This window comes from Stylophora pistillata, chromosome 4 (genome assembly GCF_964205215.1).
Source record: "Stylophora pistillata chromosome 4, jaStyPist1.2, whole genome shotgun sequence".
NCBI classification, from domain to species: domain Eukaryota; kingdom Metazoa; phylum Cnidaria; class Anthozoa; order Scleractinia; family Pocilloporidae; genus Stylophora; species Stylophora pistillata.
Genome location: NC_142522.1, coordinates 28,912,710 through 28,929,963, shown reverse-complemented (window position 1 = coordinate 28,929,963; position 17,254 = coordinate 28,912,710). Strand labels below are relative to the sequence as shown.

At 38.9% G+C, this 17,254-nt stretch overlaps 3 protein-coding genes and 2 pseudogenes across 5 annotated transcripts in view; 2 read left to right on the top strand and 3 right to left on the bottom strand.

Moving 5' to 3' along the window:
• Positions 1-9,112, top strand: part of LOC111328875 (torsin-1A-interacting protein 1) — a 23,145-nt gene extending 14,033 nt beyond the window's left edge. The window contains exon 2 of the mRNA XM_022933413.2: positions 8,191-9,112. The gene's annotated coding sequence lies outside the window, so the exon portion shown is untranslated. The remainder of the gene's footprint in view (positions 1-8,190) is intronic.
• Positions 693-3,053, bottom strand: LOC148733230 (torsin-1A pseudogene; annotated as a pseudogene).
• On the bottom strand, positions 7,899-8,333 carry LOC111328864 (torsin-1B-like). Its single transcript, XM_088757967.1, has one exon. The coding sequence runs from the start codon at positions 8,331-8,333 to the stop codon at positions 7,899-7,901; it is 435 nt and encodes a 144-aa protein (XP_088614093.1).
• Positions 8,500-17,254, top strand: LOC148733229 (torsin-1A-interacting protein 2-like; annotated as a pseudogene). Its single transcript, XR_016000656.1, has 2 exons — positions 8,500-8,725; positions 15,740-17,254. The product of XR_016000656.1 is annotated as a torsin-1A-interacting protein 2-like (transcript).
• The window catches only part of LOC111328861 (uncharacterized), a 71,894-nt gene continuing 64,281 nt past the window's right edge, over positions 9,642-17,254 (bottom strand). Inside the window, exons 2-4 of one of the 2 annotated variants that reach the window (XM_088758724.1) lie at positions 13,880-13,968; positions 13,039-13,144; positions 9,642-10,911 (exon numbers count right to left, since the gene is read on the bottom strand). In XM_088758724.1, coding sequence (XP_088614850.1) covers positions 10,856-10,911; positions 13,039-13,144; positions 13,880-13,968 — 251 coding nt within the window. In that variant the 3' untranslated portion in view covers positions 9,642-10,855. Of the gene's footprint in view, positions 13,145-13,879; positions 13,969-17,254 lie in introns of both variants that reach the window. The other variant, XM_088758723.1, reaches the window with a different exon arrangement.

The window sequence follows — 17,254 nt, the reverse complement described above, 5'->3', positions numbered from 1 at the left end:
TTCTCTACAATGTACAGGCCTCCTGGCGATGTTGATTTTTAATCTGTTTTAGAAAGGTAAGTGGACATCGTTGGTAGCATTTGGAAAAATGCTAGCACGTTTGATTCTTTTTCTGCGATGGCCGTACAAACAATGACACCAATTTATTTTTGACACGTCTGAAATATGTACTATATATAATACCAGAAAAAGGAAAGTATAGATTCTTTAGCCCACCAGTAATAAGAATAAAAGAATAATACTATTACATTAAATACAACTCTAACATCAATATTTTAAACAATTAATGAACTGCCTCCCAGTTAGCTCAATTGGTTAGAGTGCTGGACTCTTGTGGGGGAGGTTGAGGGTTCGAAGCCTGGCCGTACCAGCACTCAAGGTCTTAAAATAACTTGTGCTACCTTTCTCTGATATCAAGAAAGGGATAGACATTGTAGTCTTCTCGGATAAGGACCAATAAAGTGTAGGTCCGGTCTCCTGCATCTATTCATTAGTTAATTTGGTTAGGCAAGGGACACTACTGAAGAACCCACTTACAAGGTTACTATGATGCGGTCTGACCTGTTTACTGGGAAACCGGAGGGGGGGGGGGCATCTTCAAATAGTTCCTTTGATTGATTGTAAACTGCTGATGTAGAAAAGCGAAAGTCCCCCGAAAAGTGTTGTAAATTAATTCTGAGAAGCCCCTTGGGGAGAATTAATAAAGTATTGTATTGTAAGTCATGTAAGCAAGGCTTCTGATCTGACTGATACTACCAACTAGCAACAAGCATAGGTAATATGTGGATACTAAAGATAACCATTATTGACACATCAATCTCTTGTAAACAGAATCAAGAATTTTGCAAATGACTGTCACATTACTCAATAAAAGACCAGTAGATCTCTTAAAATTAAACATGCTTAGACAGTGGTATGTTCCTGACAAAAGAAAGGAAAATGTACCAGCACAATTCCCACTCTTACAACACATCATGTGTTTTCTTGCTGTTGATTGACAGAGGATGGTAAATAAAAGTGCATAATTTTTAAGTCTAGGTGAAAAGCTAAATCCAAGAATGTCTCCTATAAAGCGATTTTATCTATAGTTTCAGCAAACTTTTTTTTTGTTCAGAAACAACACGTTATAGGAGAGCTGGTTTACAGTCAATTCGCCACCACAAAAAATTCGCCAGCACAAAACTTGCCACCACCAGCGGCGATTTGGCTTAAAAATTACGTGTAGTCTCTTGTGTGAAACTTACATCAAGTCAAAGCTAATATGTATTGTTATATTGCAAAAGGGAAGGGACTCCGAAGTTAGGCTTAGCGTCTCACTATTAGAACGTTAAATGAAGTATAATATGTTGATATCAAGAAGATCATGATCAGTTTGCGAACACCCAAGTGATTTTGCTACCGATATGAATGATATCGTGGGAAATTTATCTCATAAAAATACTAAGAAGTAGAAGTATCTTGTAAACTTAAAAGCGCGTACAAATAAGCAAAGTTTACTCAAACAGACTTAGGCATCCTTTCTCTGTTTGGTAAATCCTTTGTTTCAAGAAGAGAGTGTCGACGTGAGCTTTAACACTAGGTTCATTCGCATGAATACGATTCACATTCAGTTAAATGAAGCTTGTATCATACGAAAGGTTAGTTGTAGAAGTTTATATATTTTTAAGTTTTTATGATGCGAAATTAAGAGTGCGTTAAAACACGTCAAAATTCGGCAAAGCAAAACATACCTCGAACATCTTAGTCTCCACCTTCTGCTAAACTCATCCCCCCTCCCACCCATTTCTAAAACTAAGTTTGAGAGGTCAAGTTACGAACAATGAAGTCACTGTCATAGGTTTACAAAGTCATGTAAGTGAAAAGCTATTGCTGTTTTTTCAAAAGCCAGTTGCTGAAACTTGTCTACACATTATGTGAGAGTGACTTGTTGCCTAATAGGCCCCAAGTGCAAGATTTTTAAAATTTCTCACCCCATAACATAGTCGACTTTGCTTGAAATTTTCTTGCAGCCAGACTGTGAGAAGACCTCCAGGTCTTTTGGAAAGTATGATAATTCATCTGCTACTTTATTAAAGATGAGTTCTGAGACTGGGTGTCCTTTCCTTCTTAACTCGGCTTCAGCACACAATTTAACGTGGGATCTCTCCAACGGCAAAAATGGAATAAAGTAGTCTATGAGATGTTTTTCAATAAGAGAGGAATGCCAGAATCCACCTTTGCCATCAAATTCACCGCGCTCGATAACTTCGTCCATCTCTTTGATCTTGATGTCCTCTCATTTCTTTCCATCTTTCCAGTGCTTTAGAGCTGCAGCGTTGATGAGATCACCCCCTGTATTGCTGAGGAATATGAAGATACTTTGACGGTAATCGATCCTACCTGCATCAGGGGGGTGGTAATCTAAGTAGGGCTTAAGCACATCTACGAGGCCTAACGGCATTTTGTCCATTTCGTCGAAAATAAACATGGTCTGGGGCACTTTGATACGGATCTTTCCACTAGATTGCGCAGCTGTCGCTTGTAAATTTCTACATTGGACTGATGAGGGAAGTCATGGGTAGCTATGATCAGATGAACATAATCACTCTTCATTCCCTTCTTGAAGATATGTTCGGCAATGATCTTGCTCACAAAGTTCTTTCCTGATCCTGTCCAGCCGTTGAAGGAAATCGCCAACGCTTTATTGGGCGACTCATCGTTCAAATGTCCAACGAGTGCCTTCAACACGGTCTCGGAGACTAAGTGTTGACCAAAAACACGCCAACGAAGAGCTGTCTGTAAACCAGCTATGTCGGCTGAGTTCTTGTCCTCACAGCATTCAGTAAAATGACAAAACAAATCAGGCAGAGACGCGATGCCAGCTATAATAGCGACTCCAACACCAGTGACTACAGCAATATCTCCGATAGGTGGCGCGGTCATCTGAGACGCACATAAAATTATCACCAGCAGCACAAGTCTCTCTTTCCTCTCCATGTTTATGTAGGTGTTAGAGGACGCTTTCGTGCGTATGTAGGTGTTCCCTGACAACTTCCGCGTCATTTAGTACAGCAATTTTTATTGGTAAGTCTCAATCAATTGACCAATGACCTTTTTGAGAACAAGAAGTAATGTATAATGCATACGAGAGGCTACCTAGGGGTGTTTTTCCGAGAATATCGCGCTTTCTTAAGCACAAACATTTCGTAGAACCTGTGAAAGACAGCGTTAGGACAGTATTCTTCGCTAAATATTTTTACTGAGATACTGTCTTCCAGAGGCAAGGTTTCAAGTTCGAAAGAGCATACTGAAAATGGAGCTGATGTTGAAAGCGGCATAGGTGGAAACGAAATTAAGCCAAAGACAGGGCAAGATGAAGAAACTCAGACATGGGTTACATTTTCCGACCCCAATACAATTCAGTTTTTCTATCACCCCGAACCTACTTTTGCCCTCTTCACAAGCAAAATTATGAAAAAATACCCCCCTTTATTGACCAACCAGCATTCAGTAATTTTGCCCTTATGTTACTATGTAATAAATTGCACGCGATATTGGTTTTCAAGCGCAATTTAACGCGGGATTTACGAGTCAAGTAATGGATTTTCCTAGAATCGCACAATTGAATAAAATGAAACAGAGAAATGACATCACCATTACCTATAGTTTTTATGTATAAAAGCTTCGAAACAAATATTACTTACCCTCATTTTAAACTCGCACCCCAAACACCTCGCGTCGTTAACCATTCCGAATGCGAGATTTTATTCAATGATTCTCTGCAGAAGCATCAACAAGGCAGTCAAAAATTTAAAATCGTACTGAGGACATACTTGAGTTAAAAATCACGTTCGTGCATTAGTTTACCATGGATCGCTCACACACCAGTTAAACTGGCTCAATCTCGAGTCCAGAGTCTTCTCCGCTGGTTGATCGCCGGCGTATCTCAAGGCGCGGGCAGTTCCATATCGCTGTATCGAATATCGCCAGTATCGATACTTTGCGATCAGACTTCGATAACTCCGATAACAAATGTCGGCCTTTCCTTACCATCGATGAGTGAAGACGTACGTAAGAGTGCTGCGAAGATGGACTTGTACATACTCTTCGGCAAGAAGGTGGATTATTTTATGAGCTGAAAATTTAATTCAAGAGCTAATATTAAAGGTAAGCATCGTTGAAGATGTGACCTCTATTTTGTATAAGATGCCATCAGTTTTTTACTGAAAAGGACTAAGGCATGGACTGAGGACGACTAAGAGTTAATGTGTATTCATTTCAAGTTTTGAGGTGGTTCATTTTTCGAACGAGATAAGGTTTATCAGCCTGGTCTTGAGAATGCATTTGTTAGGCAAAGTAATTTACATTTAACAATTATTCACCGAACCTAAGGCGAATAATCGTTTTAGTATAATTTCAGAGGTGAACAACAAAGAAATTTCCAAAATCATAACATTTTAGTAACATTTATTAAAATTTTATACAAACCGCTTGGAGCGGTTTATATAGCATTTTAGTATAATTTCAGAGCTGAGCAAAGAGTTTCCAGGAATCTGATTGGTTGAGCGGTTCCTTTTATGGCGCTATATAAACCGGTCCGCGCGGTTTATATAAAATGTTAAAATAGGATGTTAATAAATGTTACTAAAATGTTATGATTTTTGAAATTTCTCTGCTGTTCAGCTCAGAAGTTATTCTAAAACAATTATTCGCCTCAGGGTTGGTGAATATTGTTGAATAATCCCCTCAACTTCGTCTCGGGGACTATTCGACGATATTCACCTCGCCTTTGGCAAATAATTGTTAGTATAATTTCAGAGCTAAGCAAAGAGTTTTCAGCAATCTGATTGGTCGAGCGCTTCGTTATATGACGTTATATAACTTATATGACACTATCTAACTCCGCTCCATGCGGTTTATATAAAATGTTAAAATAAAAAGTTAATAAATGGTACTAAAATGTTATGATTTTAGAAATTTCTCTGTTGTTCAGCTCTAAAATTATTCTAAAACAATTATTAGCCTCGGGTTTGGGGAATATTGTTGAATAATCCCCTCAACTTCGTCTCGGGGATTATTCAATGATATTCACCTTACCTTCGGAAATAATTGTTAAATATAAGGAACCGCTCGACCAATCAAATTGCTGGAAACTTTTTGCTTAGCTCTGAAATTATACTAATAAATGTTATAGCCCAGTGTTCTGAACACTAGTTATACTGAAAATATAAATGAAATGTTATACAGAGCACTTGGCACAACGTTTGGTCAGATTCCATTAAGTGTACTGTTTGGCAATTGCATTAGGTTCCTGAACAATGTCACTTTTCCTTGTCTATCTTACCAAAGCAATTGCTAAACTGCCAAGAGTAGAAGTGTTGTAAACCCTGCCCATCAGGAAAATTCACTCTTGATATAATCAAGATTTTGTCACGCAATGTAAAGCAAACCGCGTTACTGAAAGAACTTCATAGAACTTAATGTGATTAAATGAAATGTAATTTAATGTAATATAATTTAAGGCAATATAATTCAATGTAAAGTAATTTAACATCTGGGTTTGCCTTAGGAATTCATTCATAGTTACCTATGTGAAGAGGAAATAAAGACAAGACTATATGGTCAGGAGATGAAACTGGAATCAGTGAAGAGTCAGAAACATTTGTCGCCAAAGATAAGAAATTCAACCTCTTTTGAGCAATCAAGTTATTCATGTTGGGTATTTGCATAATACTATAGCCATATAAGGAGGAGAAATTTATGATGGTGAAAAAGTTGAAAGCTCCATCTTGTATAAATTAATTACCCATGCTGTTGTCAAAAATTTGATGACAATTTTTTTGCAAGGTCATTCTGTGTGCCCTGGATTTATGCAGTAGCATAGAAAGCCAAATGCATTATTCAAGTTATTCAAAGCTCAGAAAAAATGATTGCAAGTCATTTCTGAAGTTTTATGTACTTAGGGCCTAAAAGCAGACACCTGGTAAAATTCAAAGGAAATAGACAGGTTCCCCAAAGGGAGGGGGGGGCAAATTTCTCGAAATGTTCTCAACTGATTAGAATTAAGGGTTTATCCACATACAGAGACATGAGAGAAAGTTTGATGACAGTTTGAGAATTTTGAGTCAGTTTTGGATTTGGGCTCTATAGGATTGATGAAATTTTTGATACAAACTTGGGAATTCACTTTGAGGAAATATGATAAGAATTTGGTGCTGTTTACTGCTAAGAAAATTTCATCTATAGTCTATCATTGTTTAAATTAATTTGGATGAAAGGATTTCAAAGAAAAGAATTAGATCTTTGCAGTTTTACATCTGATGATGAATTTCATTTAGAAGCTTAGTTTCAGGATTTATTTGTGTCTACGTGGTTTGCCTTAGAGCAGAAGAAGAGGAAAATATTTCTTTTCTTAGTTTGTATTTATTTTGGGTTGGAGTATTTCCAAAATTGAGATAAGGTTGTTATGCATTATATTTTGATAAATTTGAAAAATCAAATACTTAATGGCGCCAATGCTGATGACATTTACTATTGGCACAACGTTCAGAATTTACTTTGGAGTTAAAATTTAAGAAAAAAATTTAGAATTTTGCGCTATTTAGATCACATTAATTGTACGGATTTCATATATTTTGGAAGAAATATTTTTTTCAAGCTGAAATTCAGACCTAAAACTTCTTCAGACTTTTTGAAATGTCATTGTTGTTCTTAGGTTGCTGAGTGACATGTTTGTAAGCCCTTTTTAACTCGTGAATTGTGCGCATGCGTAAGGGCGAGTTGTAGGTATGATGTGATGAATGGCGCTCACTCGCTCGCTTGCTCGCTCGATTGGTCGATTCCTGTAAATTTTTTTCTATTTTAGGGTTTTGAATGCATTTGATAGTTTTTGGCGAGTAATAAACAAATGAAATGGCAACTTTTTTGAACCACCTACGTCACTACCCTGAAAACAAGATGTACCCCACTACTTTTTACCTTAAGGCCACTGAAGCACCGTACTAAATGTAGGCGGAACTTTATGTAACTGTAAATTTGACATTTAAAATGCTGATCTTTTGGTAATTTCAACCGCGGGCTCAAACCACTCAAGTCGCTGCTCGCTGAACTGTGTCGCTCACGGCCAACTGCTCGTAAAGTGACTTGTTTGAGGCTTATTTGGTAATCCTAGAGCTGTATCAACGTTGGAAAGTGGTTCGCAAGTGGGAACTGCAGTGAAAGAAGCTCAAGCATAAGTTCAATCAATCGATATGCTGTTTCTTCAATGGTGTAATTCGCACTGTGTATGTGTATGTTATTAGTGCACTGTTAAGTTTGTATGTTTCCAGATACCTTGAATTAAGGATTTTTTTCTTAAAAATGCGTCCTGGAGTGAGGAACAGGAAGTTCTAAAGATGAGGATTGATATCACTCAAAATGAGTGGTATTCAATTTGAAAATTCTGATTTCCTCAAGCACTAAGTTATAAATTTCTCTTAATTTATCTCATGTCTCTTATCAACCAAGTATATTTTTACTCTCTAAAGCAGTACAAAACTTTATTTAGAAACTAAACTTAGTCTTCATTCTCTCCAAGATACCTTGTTCTCTCTCAGGTCCCTTTTTCTCTCGTCAGATAATATCATATTACATATCAAAACATGCCTCCAACACCTTAGTCTCCACCCTCTGCTGAACTTATGCCCCCCTTCCCACCCACTTCTAAAACTAAGTTTGAGAGGTCAGGTTACCAACAGGCAAGTCACTGCCATAGGTCTACAAAGTCATGTAAGTGAAAAGGTAATGCAATTTTTTCAAAAACCATTCCCTAAAAATTGTCTACACACTGAATGGGTGTGACTTGTTGCCTAGTATGCCCCAAGTTCAAGGTTTTTAAAATTCCTCACCCCATAACATAGTCTACTTTGCTTGAAATTGTCTTATAGCCAGACTGTGAGAAGGCTTTCAGCTTTCGAAAAGTATGATAATTCATCTGCTACTCTATTAAGGTTGGATTCTGTGACTGGGTGTCCTTTCCTTTTTAACTCGGCTTCAGCACACATTTTAATGTGAGATCTCTCCAACGGCAAAAATGGAATAAAGTAATCTATGAGATGTTTTTCAATAAGGGAAGAATGCCAGAATCCACCTTTGCCATTAAATTTACCGAGATTGATAACTTCGTCCATCTCTTTGATCTTGATGTCTTCTCGTTTCTTTCCGTCTTTCCAGTGCTTAAGAACAGCTTCGTTGATGAGACGACCCCCTGTATTGCTGAGGAATATGAAAATACTTTGACGGTAATCGATCTTGCCTGCATCAGCGGGGTAGTGATCTAAGTAAGGTTTAAGCACATCTATGAGACCTGGCGGCATTTTGTCCATTTCGTCGAAAATAAAAATGGATCTGGGGCACTTTGATACGGATCTTTCTACTCGATCGCGCAGCCGTTGCTTGTAAAAGTCAACTTTTGACTGAAGAGGGAACTCATGGGTAGCTATAATCAGATGAACATGATCACTTTTCAATCCCCTCTTGAAGATGTGTTCGGCGATGACCTGGCTCACAAAGTTCCTTCCGGATCCTGTCCAACCGTTGAAAGAAATCGTCAACGCTTTATTGGGCGACTCATCGTTCAAATGGGACGTATACAAAACATGGACCGGGGTCCATGGACCACCCCCTATGGACCCGGTCCATGGACCACCCCTATGGACCACCCCACTGGAACTGAGTTTTGTCGTACACGTGGGAAACATGGAGGAAGGTGAGAAGGGAAAGTGTCGCGCTATTTTACAATTTTGGATGTTCCTTTGCAAATAGATTCATATCTGTTTTAGCCGGCATATTTTTAAAGTAATACAGGCGTACTTTGTGGGTACGAGCAATAAATACTCACCTGACCTTTGGATCGTTTCAAGACAGCTGCCATCTTGGATGAGGGAGCGCGAAGGGGCTGGAGCGAGTTTATGTTATCGGGCAACCTACCCCCTCCAAGGTTACGCTTCGTTTAATACGGAAACTAACTGATTCTGTGCTCTCTTATTAAAATTACAAGCTATCCATTAAACTTTTTCATCAATATACCTTGATTACAAATTTGTGTTCGTAGGGTAAACTTTGCTTATGAAATAAATCGGCTTATTTTTATGCACGATAGAGTATAATAAGCGGGGTAGGGGTGTCTTCCCGATCGAATTGCAATTTGGAAGTGTTGGAATGAAAATATTGGGGGTAGAAATGCACTCGATCTTCTGTATCTGAAAACGAGTTTATGGTCTTCCCATTTATGGGGGCAATAAATACGAGTGCGTGTTTTTCATACCCTGACCTCCGGTAAATTACCTAAATTAAACGAGGCTTACCTGTAAGGTGAAGTTTGATTGGGATTCTGTGAGTCATTGGTCGGGAGCGAAGGAGTCATATGAGAAGGCGCACGAGCCTGGGAAGATCAGTCTTTAAAATATGTGAGCACTTAAACCTAATCATGGCTGGGTTAATAACACATGGGTGGGCACATGACTCCTTTGCTCCCGACCAATGACTCACAGAATCCCAATCAAACTTCACCTTACAGGTAAGCCTCGTTTAATTTAGGTATTCTGTTTCGTCATTGGTCATTGGTCGCTACGGAGTTACGTGAGATTTTAAAGCAGTGTGAGTGTGAACTCAAAAGATAATGATTTATAGCAATGTGAACCTGCTTTAATAACATTCTCTCTAAGCCATCAAAACATACAAATATAAGACACTATCTTAGGTGTCACCACATACAGCTTTAAGGAGCCCAGTTCCGGAATTCTCTCAAGGTTCCACTGGTTTGTTGTAAAACTTAGTAAATAGTGGACTCCTGGGACCACCCCGCACTTTTCATAATTGTGGTTATAGATATGCTGTTTGCTTTTGCTGCAGATGTAGATGTTATCGAGTGCTCTGTGCACTGTACTTCGAAGTGTCAATTCCAGCATCAACCAGTGTAGCCTTAATCCATCTGCTTATTGTATCAGGGGAAACAGCTTTATAAGGCCTAGAGTAACTAATAAGAAGCTGCTTTACATTACCTCGAAGAGTATCTGTTTGCTTCAGATATTGCTGAAGATGCTTTACAATACAAAGACTTACATCTGGTGCATAGGCCTGAAACTCAATACAAGCTAAATTTTTACCCGGTCTGGAAGTTTTTAACAATGAGTTAATGGAAAACACACACTTTTCAGAACTTAATTGCATATAATCAATTGGTAATGTGTGCAAAGTCTGGCAATGCTGTCCAGAAAGCAACGCCATTAACGTAACCACTTTCAAAGTCAAGTTCTTCAAACGAAGTTTCACAGGTGGCCCAAGTTTAGCTAGATAGTCTAATACCACTGTGACATCCCAAGTTTCTTGGTACCTTGGGAGAGAGGGTCTGCACTCAGAAATTCCTTTGAGGAAACGACAGACTAGGGGATGCTGTTCAAAAGTGTAATGCTCTGATGTAAAACAAACAGTAGACAAAGCACACCGTGCAGTGTTGAGAGCACTGTATCCAATCCCTGTGTGGTAAAGTTCTGCCAAGAAATTAATCCCATGTTCTATAGTTGCTGAAAAGAGATTAATCTTCCTTTGACAACAGTATTGTTCCCATTTAATGATGAATAGTTTATATCGTTGTTTGGTGCCCTTTCTCCAAGACTGTAGGATGAATGAGGTAGCTGATTCTGAAAGCCCTCTGCCTTCAAGTGATTTCCTGACAAGTGGCATATCAGAAGTGCGAGCTTCTGATGTAGTGGATGCACCAAGTCTGGCTGTTGAGGTAGAAATAAGGTGTGTTTCTTTTTGGGGAGCACAAGGGGTTCCTGAACCAGCAGTCTCATCACCAATGGCCACAATGGCTGAGTTGGCCAGCACGGCACAACTAACAGTCCTGTTGTATCCTCTGCTTAAATTTTCTGTAACACTTTTGGGATGATACTAAAAGGAGGAAAGGCGTAAAAAACATAAGGTTTCCAAGAAATTGAAAAAGCATTAATAGCCATTGCTTCAGGGTCTGGTTGGTAGGCAACAAATGGCCTTAGCTGGCAATTAAGCCTAGATGCAAATAGATCAGCCTGAGGCTTACCGGCTGTGTGAAAAATTTGCCTAAAATTTAAAATTTGTCTAAAGTCCATTCAGTTTCTTTCTAGATTTCCTGGACTCTGCATCAGCTAGAGTATTCTCTTTCCCTGGGATATGACTTGAGGTTAACCACATGTTATTGTCAAGGCACCACTCCGAGAGTGAACGGGTTAAATCATTTCGCTTTCTGGAATGGCTTGTGTCCATTTTACCTAGAATCTGACACAGCAGTCATATCCTCAATTCGCACAAGTACATGCTTTCTTGCTAACTCTTTATGAAACGCCTTAAGAGAAAACAACACTGCAAGCATTTCAAGATAATTGATGTGATTAGAAGCCTCTGTTGGAGTCCAAGGTCCCCCAATCTTTGCATTATTGAGCACTCCTCCCTAGCCCTCTTTACTTGCATCTGTATATAAAGTGGCCTCTGGCTGAGGAGGGCTAATAGGATTGCATAATGACCTCGCTGAATTTATCCACCATTGCAAATCACTGCGAGACAACTCAGAAAGTTGCATAAATGCACCAAAGTTGCTCTTGTTTAGGCCCAAGGCCTCAGTTTTGTCCTTGTCCAGTGACCTAAAATGTAAAGGCCCTAGCCTTGCTGCTGGAAAATTTGATATGAGGAACCCAAGGGTTGATGCCACCTCTCTTACTGTAGGGTGCGGACACTCCAACAGTCCTTGACAGGTATGAATGATCTTTTCGTTCTTCTCAGAGGTTGGATAAACTTTCATTGTGATTGAGTCAATGATAAACCCCATGAAGGTGATACGATGTTGTGGAACAAAGGAAGATTTTTCAGGGTGGACAGTGAACCCAAGGGAATCAAATAATCTGACAGTATCGCAAACATTTCTTTCACAGTCATCATAGTCATCACCCTGGAGATATGAGTCATCCATATGACTTGCTGAAACGTGTCCCAGCTGTCTCAAATGTGAATATACTGGCTTAAATAATTTATTAAACTTCCTGGGGTAAAATGCCAATCCATTTGGAAAGCAAACACATTTATACAGTTTTCCACGCCACTGAAACTTTAGGTATTTTTGGTTTGCTGTGGCAGTAGGCACAGAATAATATGCATCCATTAAATCTATGGATGCCATAAAGCACCCAGGTTTTACCATTTGTAAAACAGTATTAAGTAAGTCCATTTTAAAATGGTGATATTGTACATGCGTGTTTAAACACTTGAGATTTAAAATTACTCTGAAAGAACCATCCTTTTTGGCCCTAGTGAAAATAGGAGAGACATATTCCCCTTTTTCGTGACTACTTGGGGTAATAACACCCTTGGCAAGGAGTTCAGCTATTTCAGTATCAATGACATGTTGTTTGTCCAACAAACAACATGTCAGTTTTTTAGAATTCTAAAATTGAGGGAAGATGTGAACGTAACAATTCAGTGAGAGAGAATTCTGAAAGTGTGCACTATACTAACGTAACAATCCAATCCAAAAAAATGTAAAATTCGCCAGATACTTACGAAACAATCCAATTAAAGATAATTTTGGAAGTGTGAGAGATACTAAGTTAACGTAGCCATCCAATTAAAGATAATCGTAAAACTTGAGTTCGGGGGATACTAACGTATGAGAATGCTAAAAGTGCGAGAGATGATACTTATATAACAAACAAATAGAGAAGAGTTTGTAAACCGTGAAGCGAGTTTTTGGTGTGAAATCCTCCGGGAGAGAAAATTTAAAACCGATTTTTCACGACGAGCGTGAAAGCTGCATTTGATCGAAAGTGCAATCAGAAAGAGGGAGCCATAACTTATTGCCTATTCTACCTTTAAAGTGCACTGAGTTTGATCCGAAGAAAAAAAACAACAACAACATAAACAAGAACCGAATCAGTGTTGATAAACAAGGTTTCTTTTGGCTGTTCTTTTTAATCTGGGAGTACCTTTAATTCAAATTTTCAATTTCCCAAGACCTAGCTAACAACGGTATCCAACGAGTTATCAACTCACCATCATCCTGAATTTGACCTTTTATCCATAACCAGACGCATCGTAGATGTTGACTTCTATGAAGCTTTTCCAACCTTTTTCTTGGCTTTTCATTCAGTTGGCAATCCTAGTAAGGAAGAAGTATTTCGTAAAACTCTTCTTATGTGGCGAGGGTGGGGTCCTAAACCCGAGTGGCTCATAGGCAGCGGTGCTTATCCCTGTAATCTGTGGCACAAAGACACAAGGATAATTCCTTATTCTTTTGGGTGGGATGATAAAGATAAAGTATCTGACGTAGCTTGCCACTACTTTTGCAGTTTTATCGGCCAGTTCGCTAGCCCTACGTATACTCTTCGATGGAGAAACAGTTTTAAATACTACGTAAGACAGGGATATCACTAAGATATAGCTGTATATTTATAGTTGTAACCCTTTGACCCTTTCATCGGAGGAACCATCGACGTATGGTTAATGGCTAGTTTTGGGGAAAGGGGGGAGGGGTGGGGGTGACGAAAGAGAGATGCTATTTGCCAATCAAACCTAATTGGCTCTATAATCTCTCTTTCCTATCTATATCAGTCAGTTGAATTACCGCGTCCCGGATACTTTTTAAATAGGGTTAAGTGGATTACACGCGGTAGGAGATGTACCTTTCAGGGACCGCGAAGTGGGAGACAAGGGTCAAAGACCTTTGGATTTACCGTTTTAACATTCTACGAGGTTCTGTGTACTAGTTGATGTAAACTCGGCTCAGATAGTCCCAGGGTAGTTTCCCTTGAGGCAAACACACGGTGAAACATGTGAATGTGAAACTAACCTCGCCAGCATAAAAGAATGGAATATCTAAGCACAAAATAATTACCTGAACTTTGAGGATGACCTTTATCATGTGGTCGTGTACCTGCCCTGGCAAGTCATCACGCAATTTTACTACAGTGCGTTTGCCTTGATCTATAATGAAAAAGGCATTAATGATCTAAAATAAGCGACTATTCAACGGCTACTCAGTAATTTGAATTAACGTTGTTCCAAATAAAATTAAAATACTTTTCTGAAATGGAAGATCTACCCGACAAAATGAAAGAAAGTGGTGATTATACCCTAAAAAAGGTTATGATCAGTGATTGGTGTTTTAGACCACAACCTTTGAGACTGCTATGTGCCGACTGAAGATAATAAAGATAAGGTAAAAGAGCTTACAAGCAAGAGTCCTTTTTACCGCAGCTCAAACCGTTCTCTGCACCATGAAGTGAGAATGAGTTACTTCAACTAGATAAGATGCTTGTCCAGTTGCAGGTTACTCCTTCACCACTCCCCCCTCCCCTACTCCCGCTTTTTATTGGGTATGCCAGAAAGTTGTCCGGTCTCAACAAAAACTCAACCTCACTATACTTCTTAAGAATTCTTATCTATCCATTACTCCACAACGGTTTCCGTCCTTTATTGAGTTAAGGCGACAGAAAATAATGGTACCATCATTTTCTCTTGGTTAGCCGGGGCAAAACAAATGTTTATGTTTACAACTCGTTTCCAAGATAATGATAGGGAATACTAATTGCTTGAGCTTTGAGGAAGATTGTTATCTCGTGGTGTCTGCCTGTCCAAGTGATCAGTCACGTGATCCAATTTCATTTATATCTGCCCATGTCTACGAAGGAAAATACGGTCACGGTTAGATACTGGTTACCTTTGAACCGCTCTCTATACAATTTTGCATTTCTCCTACAGTCTAGTAATCACCTTGGTTATCAAATTTCATGACCTGACCTCGGGCATGATGTTATTGTTTCTATTCGATTCACTTGAAAATTTAACAACAAAATTTTGTAAGTGACCAAAAACCTACAACAGCATTCTCGTGCTTTGAAGGGGAGGATAACTTCCTGCTGAAATAACAGGGATGGGGTAGGGTGGAAATGATATCCTCGAAAAGGTATCAAAAAATAATTGAGATATTATTCCCGCTATTATTTGTGAAAAACCTATCGTTGAATCTACATAAAGCTACGTTTGTTAAGATAAAAGACGACACTTTCTATCAACTCACTGTTGTCATGGTTTCCTAGCCAAAGGAAGTCGTTTCGCCAATAAGCTGATAGAAAGTGTGGTCTACCGCTTGATGGATTTGGGATTTGGTATTATGTATGGTGTTTGAAACCAAATTGTAAATCTCCATGAAAGCTATATTCCGGGATGTGATGGGGCACAAGGTAAGGAACAATGCTGTTCCATAAATCTACTCAAGTGTATTCGATGGAATCTATGCCGTTAATGTCTGTAATAAATATAAATATAGAGGCAAGACCGATGCAACGTAGATGAGTTTAAGACGGAGCACTATATTTCGGCTGGCCAAACCAGTGGGAATTGACATAGAATTAAGGTGGTACTTAACTAACCGCCACCCGGTTAGCTCAATTGGTTAGACCGCCGTATTGTGTTGTGCGGGAGGTCGAGGGTTCGAGCCCTGGCCGGACCAATACTCATGGTCTTAAAATAATTGAGGAGAATTTACCACCTTTCTATAATATCAAGAAATGGATAGATATTCTAGTCTTCTCGGATAAGGACGAATAAACCGTAGGCCCCGTCTCTTGCAGGGTTAGGGGTAGGAGACGTTAATTTCCCACGTACGAGATTGCTGTGTGGTGGATGTCCTCCCCTGGGGTGGGATGAGTGGGGAGGTGAGATCGTTACATTTACATTTTCCTCACTCTTGCAGTTGGATGTATTGCTGTAGTTATCTACCTTGGTCCCCCTGAGTACGAAATAAAGTGTGACCTTGACCTGTTTGAAGTCTTTGAAAATGGGGTTGAAAAGTTACAGTTGTCATTCACTAATCAGACCGACAGGTTCTGGAAGATTTAAGAACTCGCGGATTGGTTCATCCACGGAAAAAGTATCCTTTAAGACCATTGGTGTTCTTACTGGCTGCACCTCCAGCGGCACATGAATGGGTGGATTGCCTGACCATTAAACTGGCAGAAAAGCTGGATCCAAGACATAAAACAAACCTGGCCATAATTGATGGTGAAAAAGATGGAGCAAATACTTCAGGAACGACGTAAAAAATGATGGACAAATTCCTGAAGGAAAAAGTTGGGGCTGCTCACAGGGTAATACTCATCCGTCACCTTGAGCTTCTCCCACCACCCTCAGCAATTCTATTTAACTCTTATTGTGATGATCAAGATGCACCACATGAGCATGTGGCCTTTATTTTTACTGTACGCATGCCAGTAGAGCCTAGTTCATCTCTTTCCCCAGAAGAAGCAGAGAAAAGTGTAGAGGAACATCTTTCAGGCCACGCGGGGCCCCCAAAATATTTTCCTCACCTTGCCTTACACGTGTTAAATTTTTCACAAATTTTTCACAACTTCGCCTGTTCCTGTTCGTAAGTCCGGCCAAGCCTTTATTGTCATCGGCCCCGTCGGAAAATAAAAGAAGCTTTACAACTACTGTTCGCTGAAGTGCTGCTCTCTAGTCTATGTTTAAAAAATTGTCCAACATTATGATGATGTAAAATCAGTCAATGATATTTTTCAAAGGTAACATTTGGTTCAGTAGGCTTGTTGGAGTATTGAGTTTAACCTTAATTTATATCTTCGCAAAAATTTTTGTTACTAGTTCAGTTTCTTTTTTAGGTTCAGTTGTATATTAATCCAGTTTTTGAAATCCTTTGGCTGGTGTTATTTTGCATGTCAATATGGAATATGTTTTACTAATATTTTTATCAGTTTTATCTTTTCTTCATTGTTTGATATTCTTTTAAAAGGTGTAAAACTCTTATCTCCCTGAACAATGGACCCCTTGAAAGAAAGGGAAGGGGGATTGATCAGTAGTCGTATAAGATTTGATGAAATAAAGAAAACAGTATCAAAATGTGTTCTCCCCAATTGTTGGATATTGTCTTGCGTACTACTTGAAGGCCCTTCTTTCAGTGCAGAAAAGCTCTGGCCAAGTGTTTATGTCCAATTATTAGGAGGGTTGTCCAGTACAAGTACAAATCATACCACTGGAAAGTGGTGTGATTTGGTATCATGAAACGTTGTATTTAATAGTTAATATTCAATTTTATCTTTTATTTCATGAAGATCATTAAGATTTTTAAATTATTTCTAATTCATGGAAGATTTTCATTTAATTTATATTCAAGTTAGTCTAATTGTTATTTAAATATTCCTACTGAAAAGCCCTTTTTAGGGAGCGCAATAAATAAATATGTATGTATGCTTTC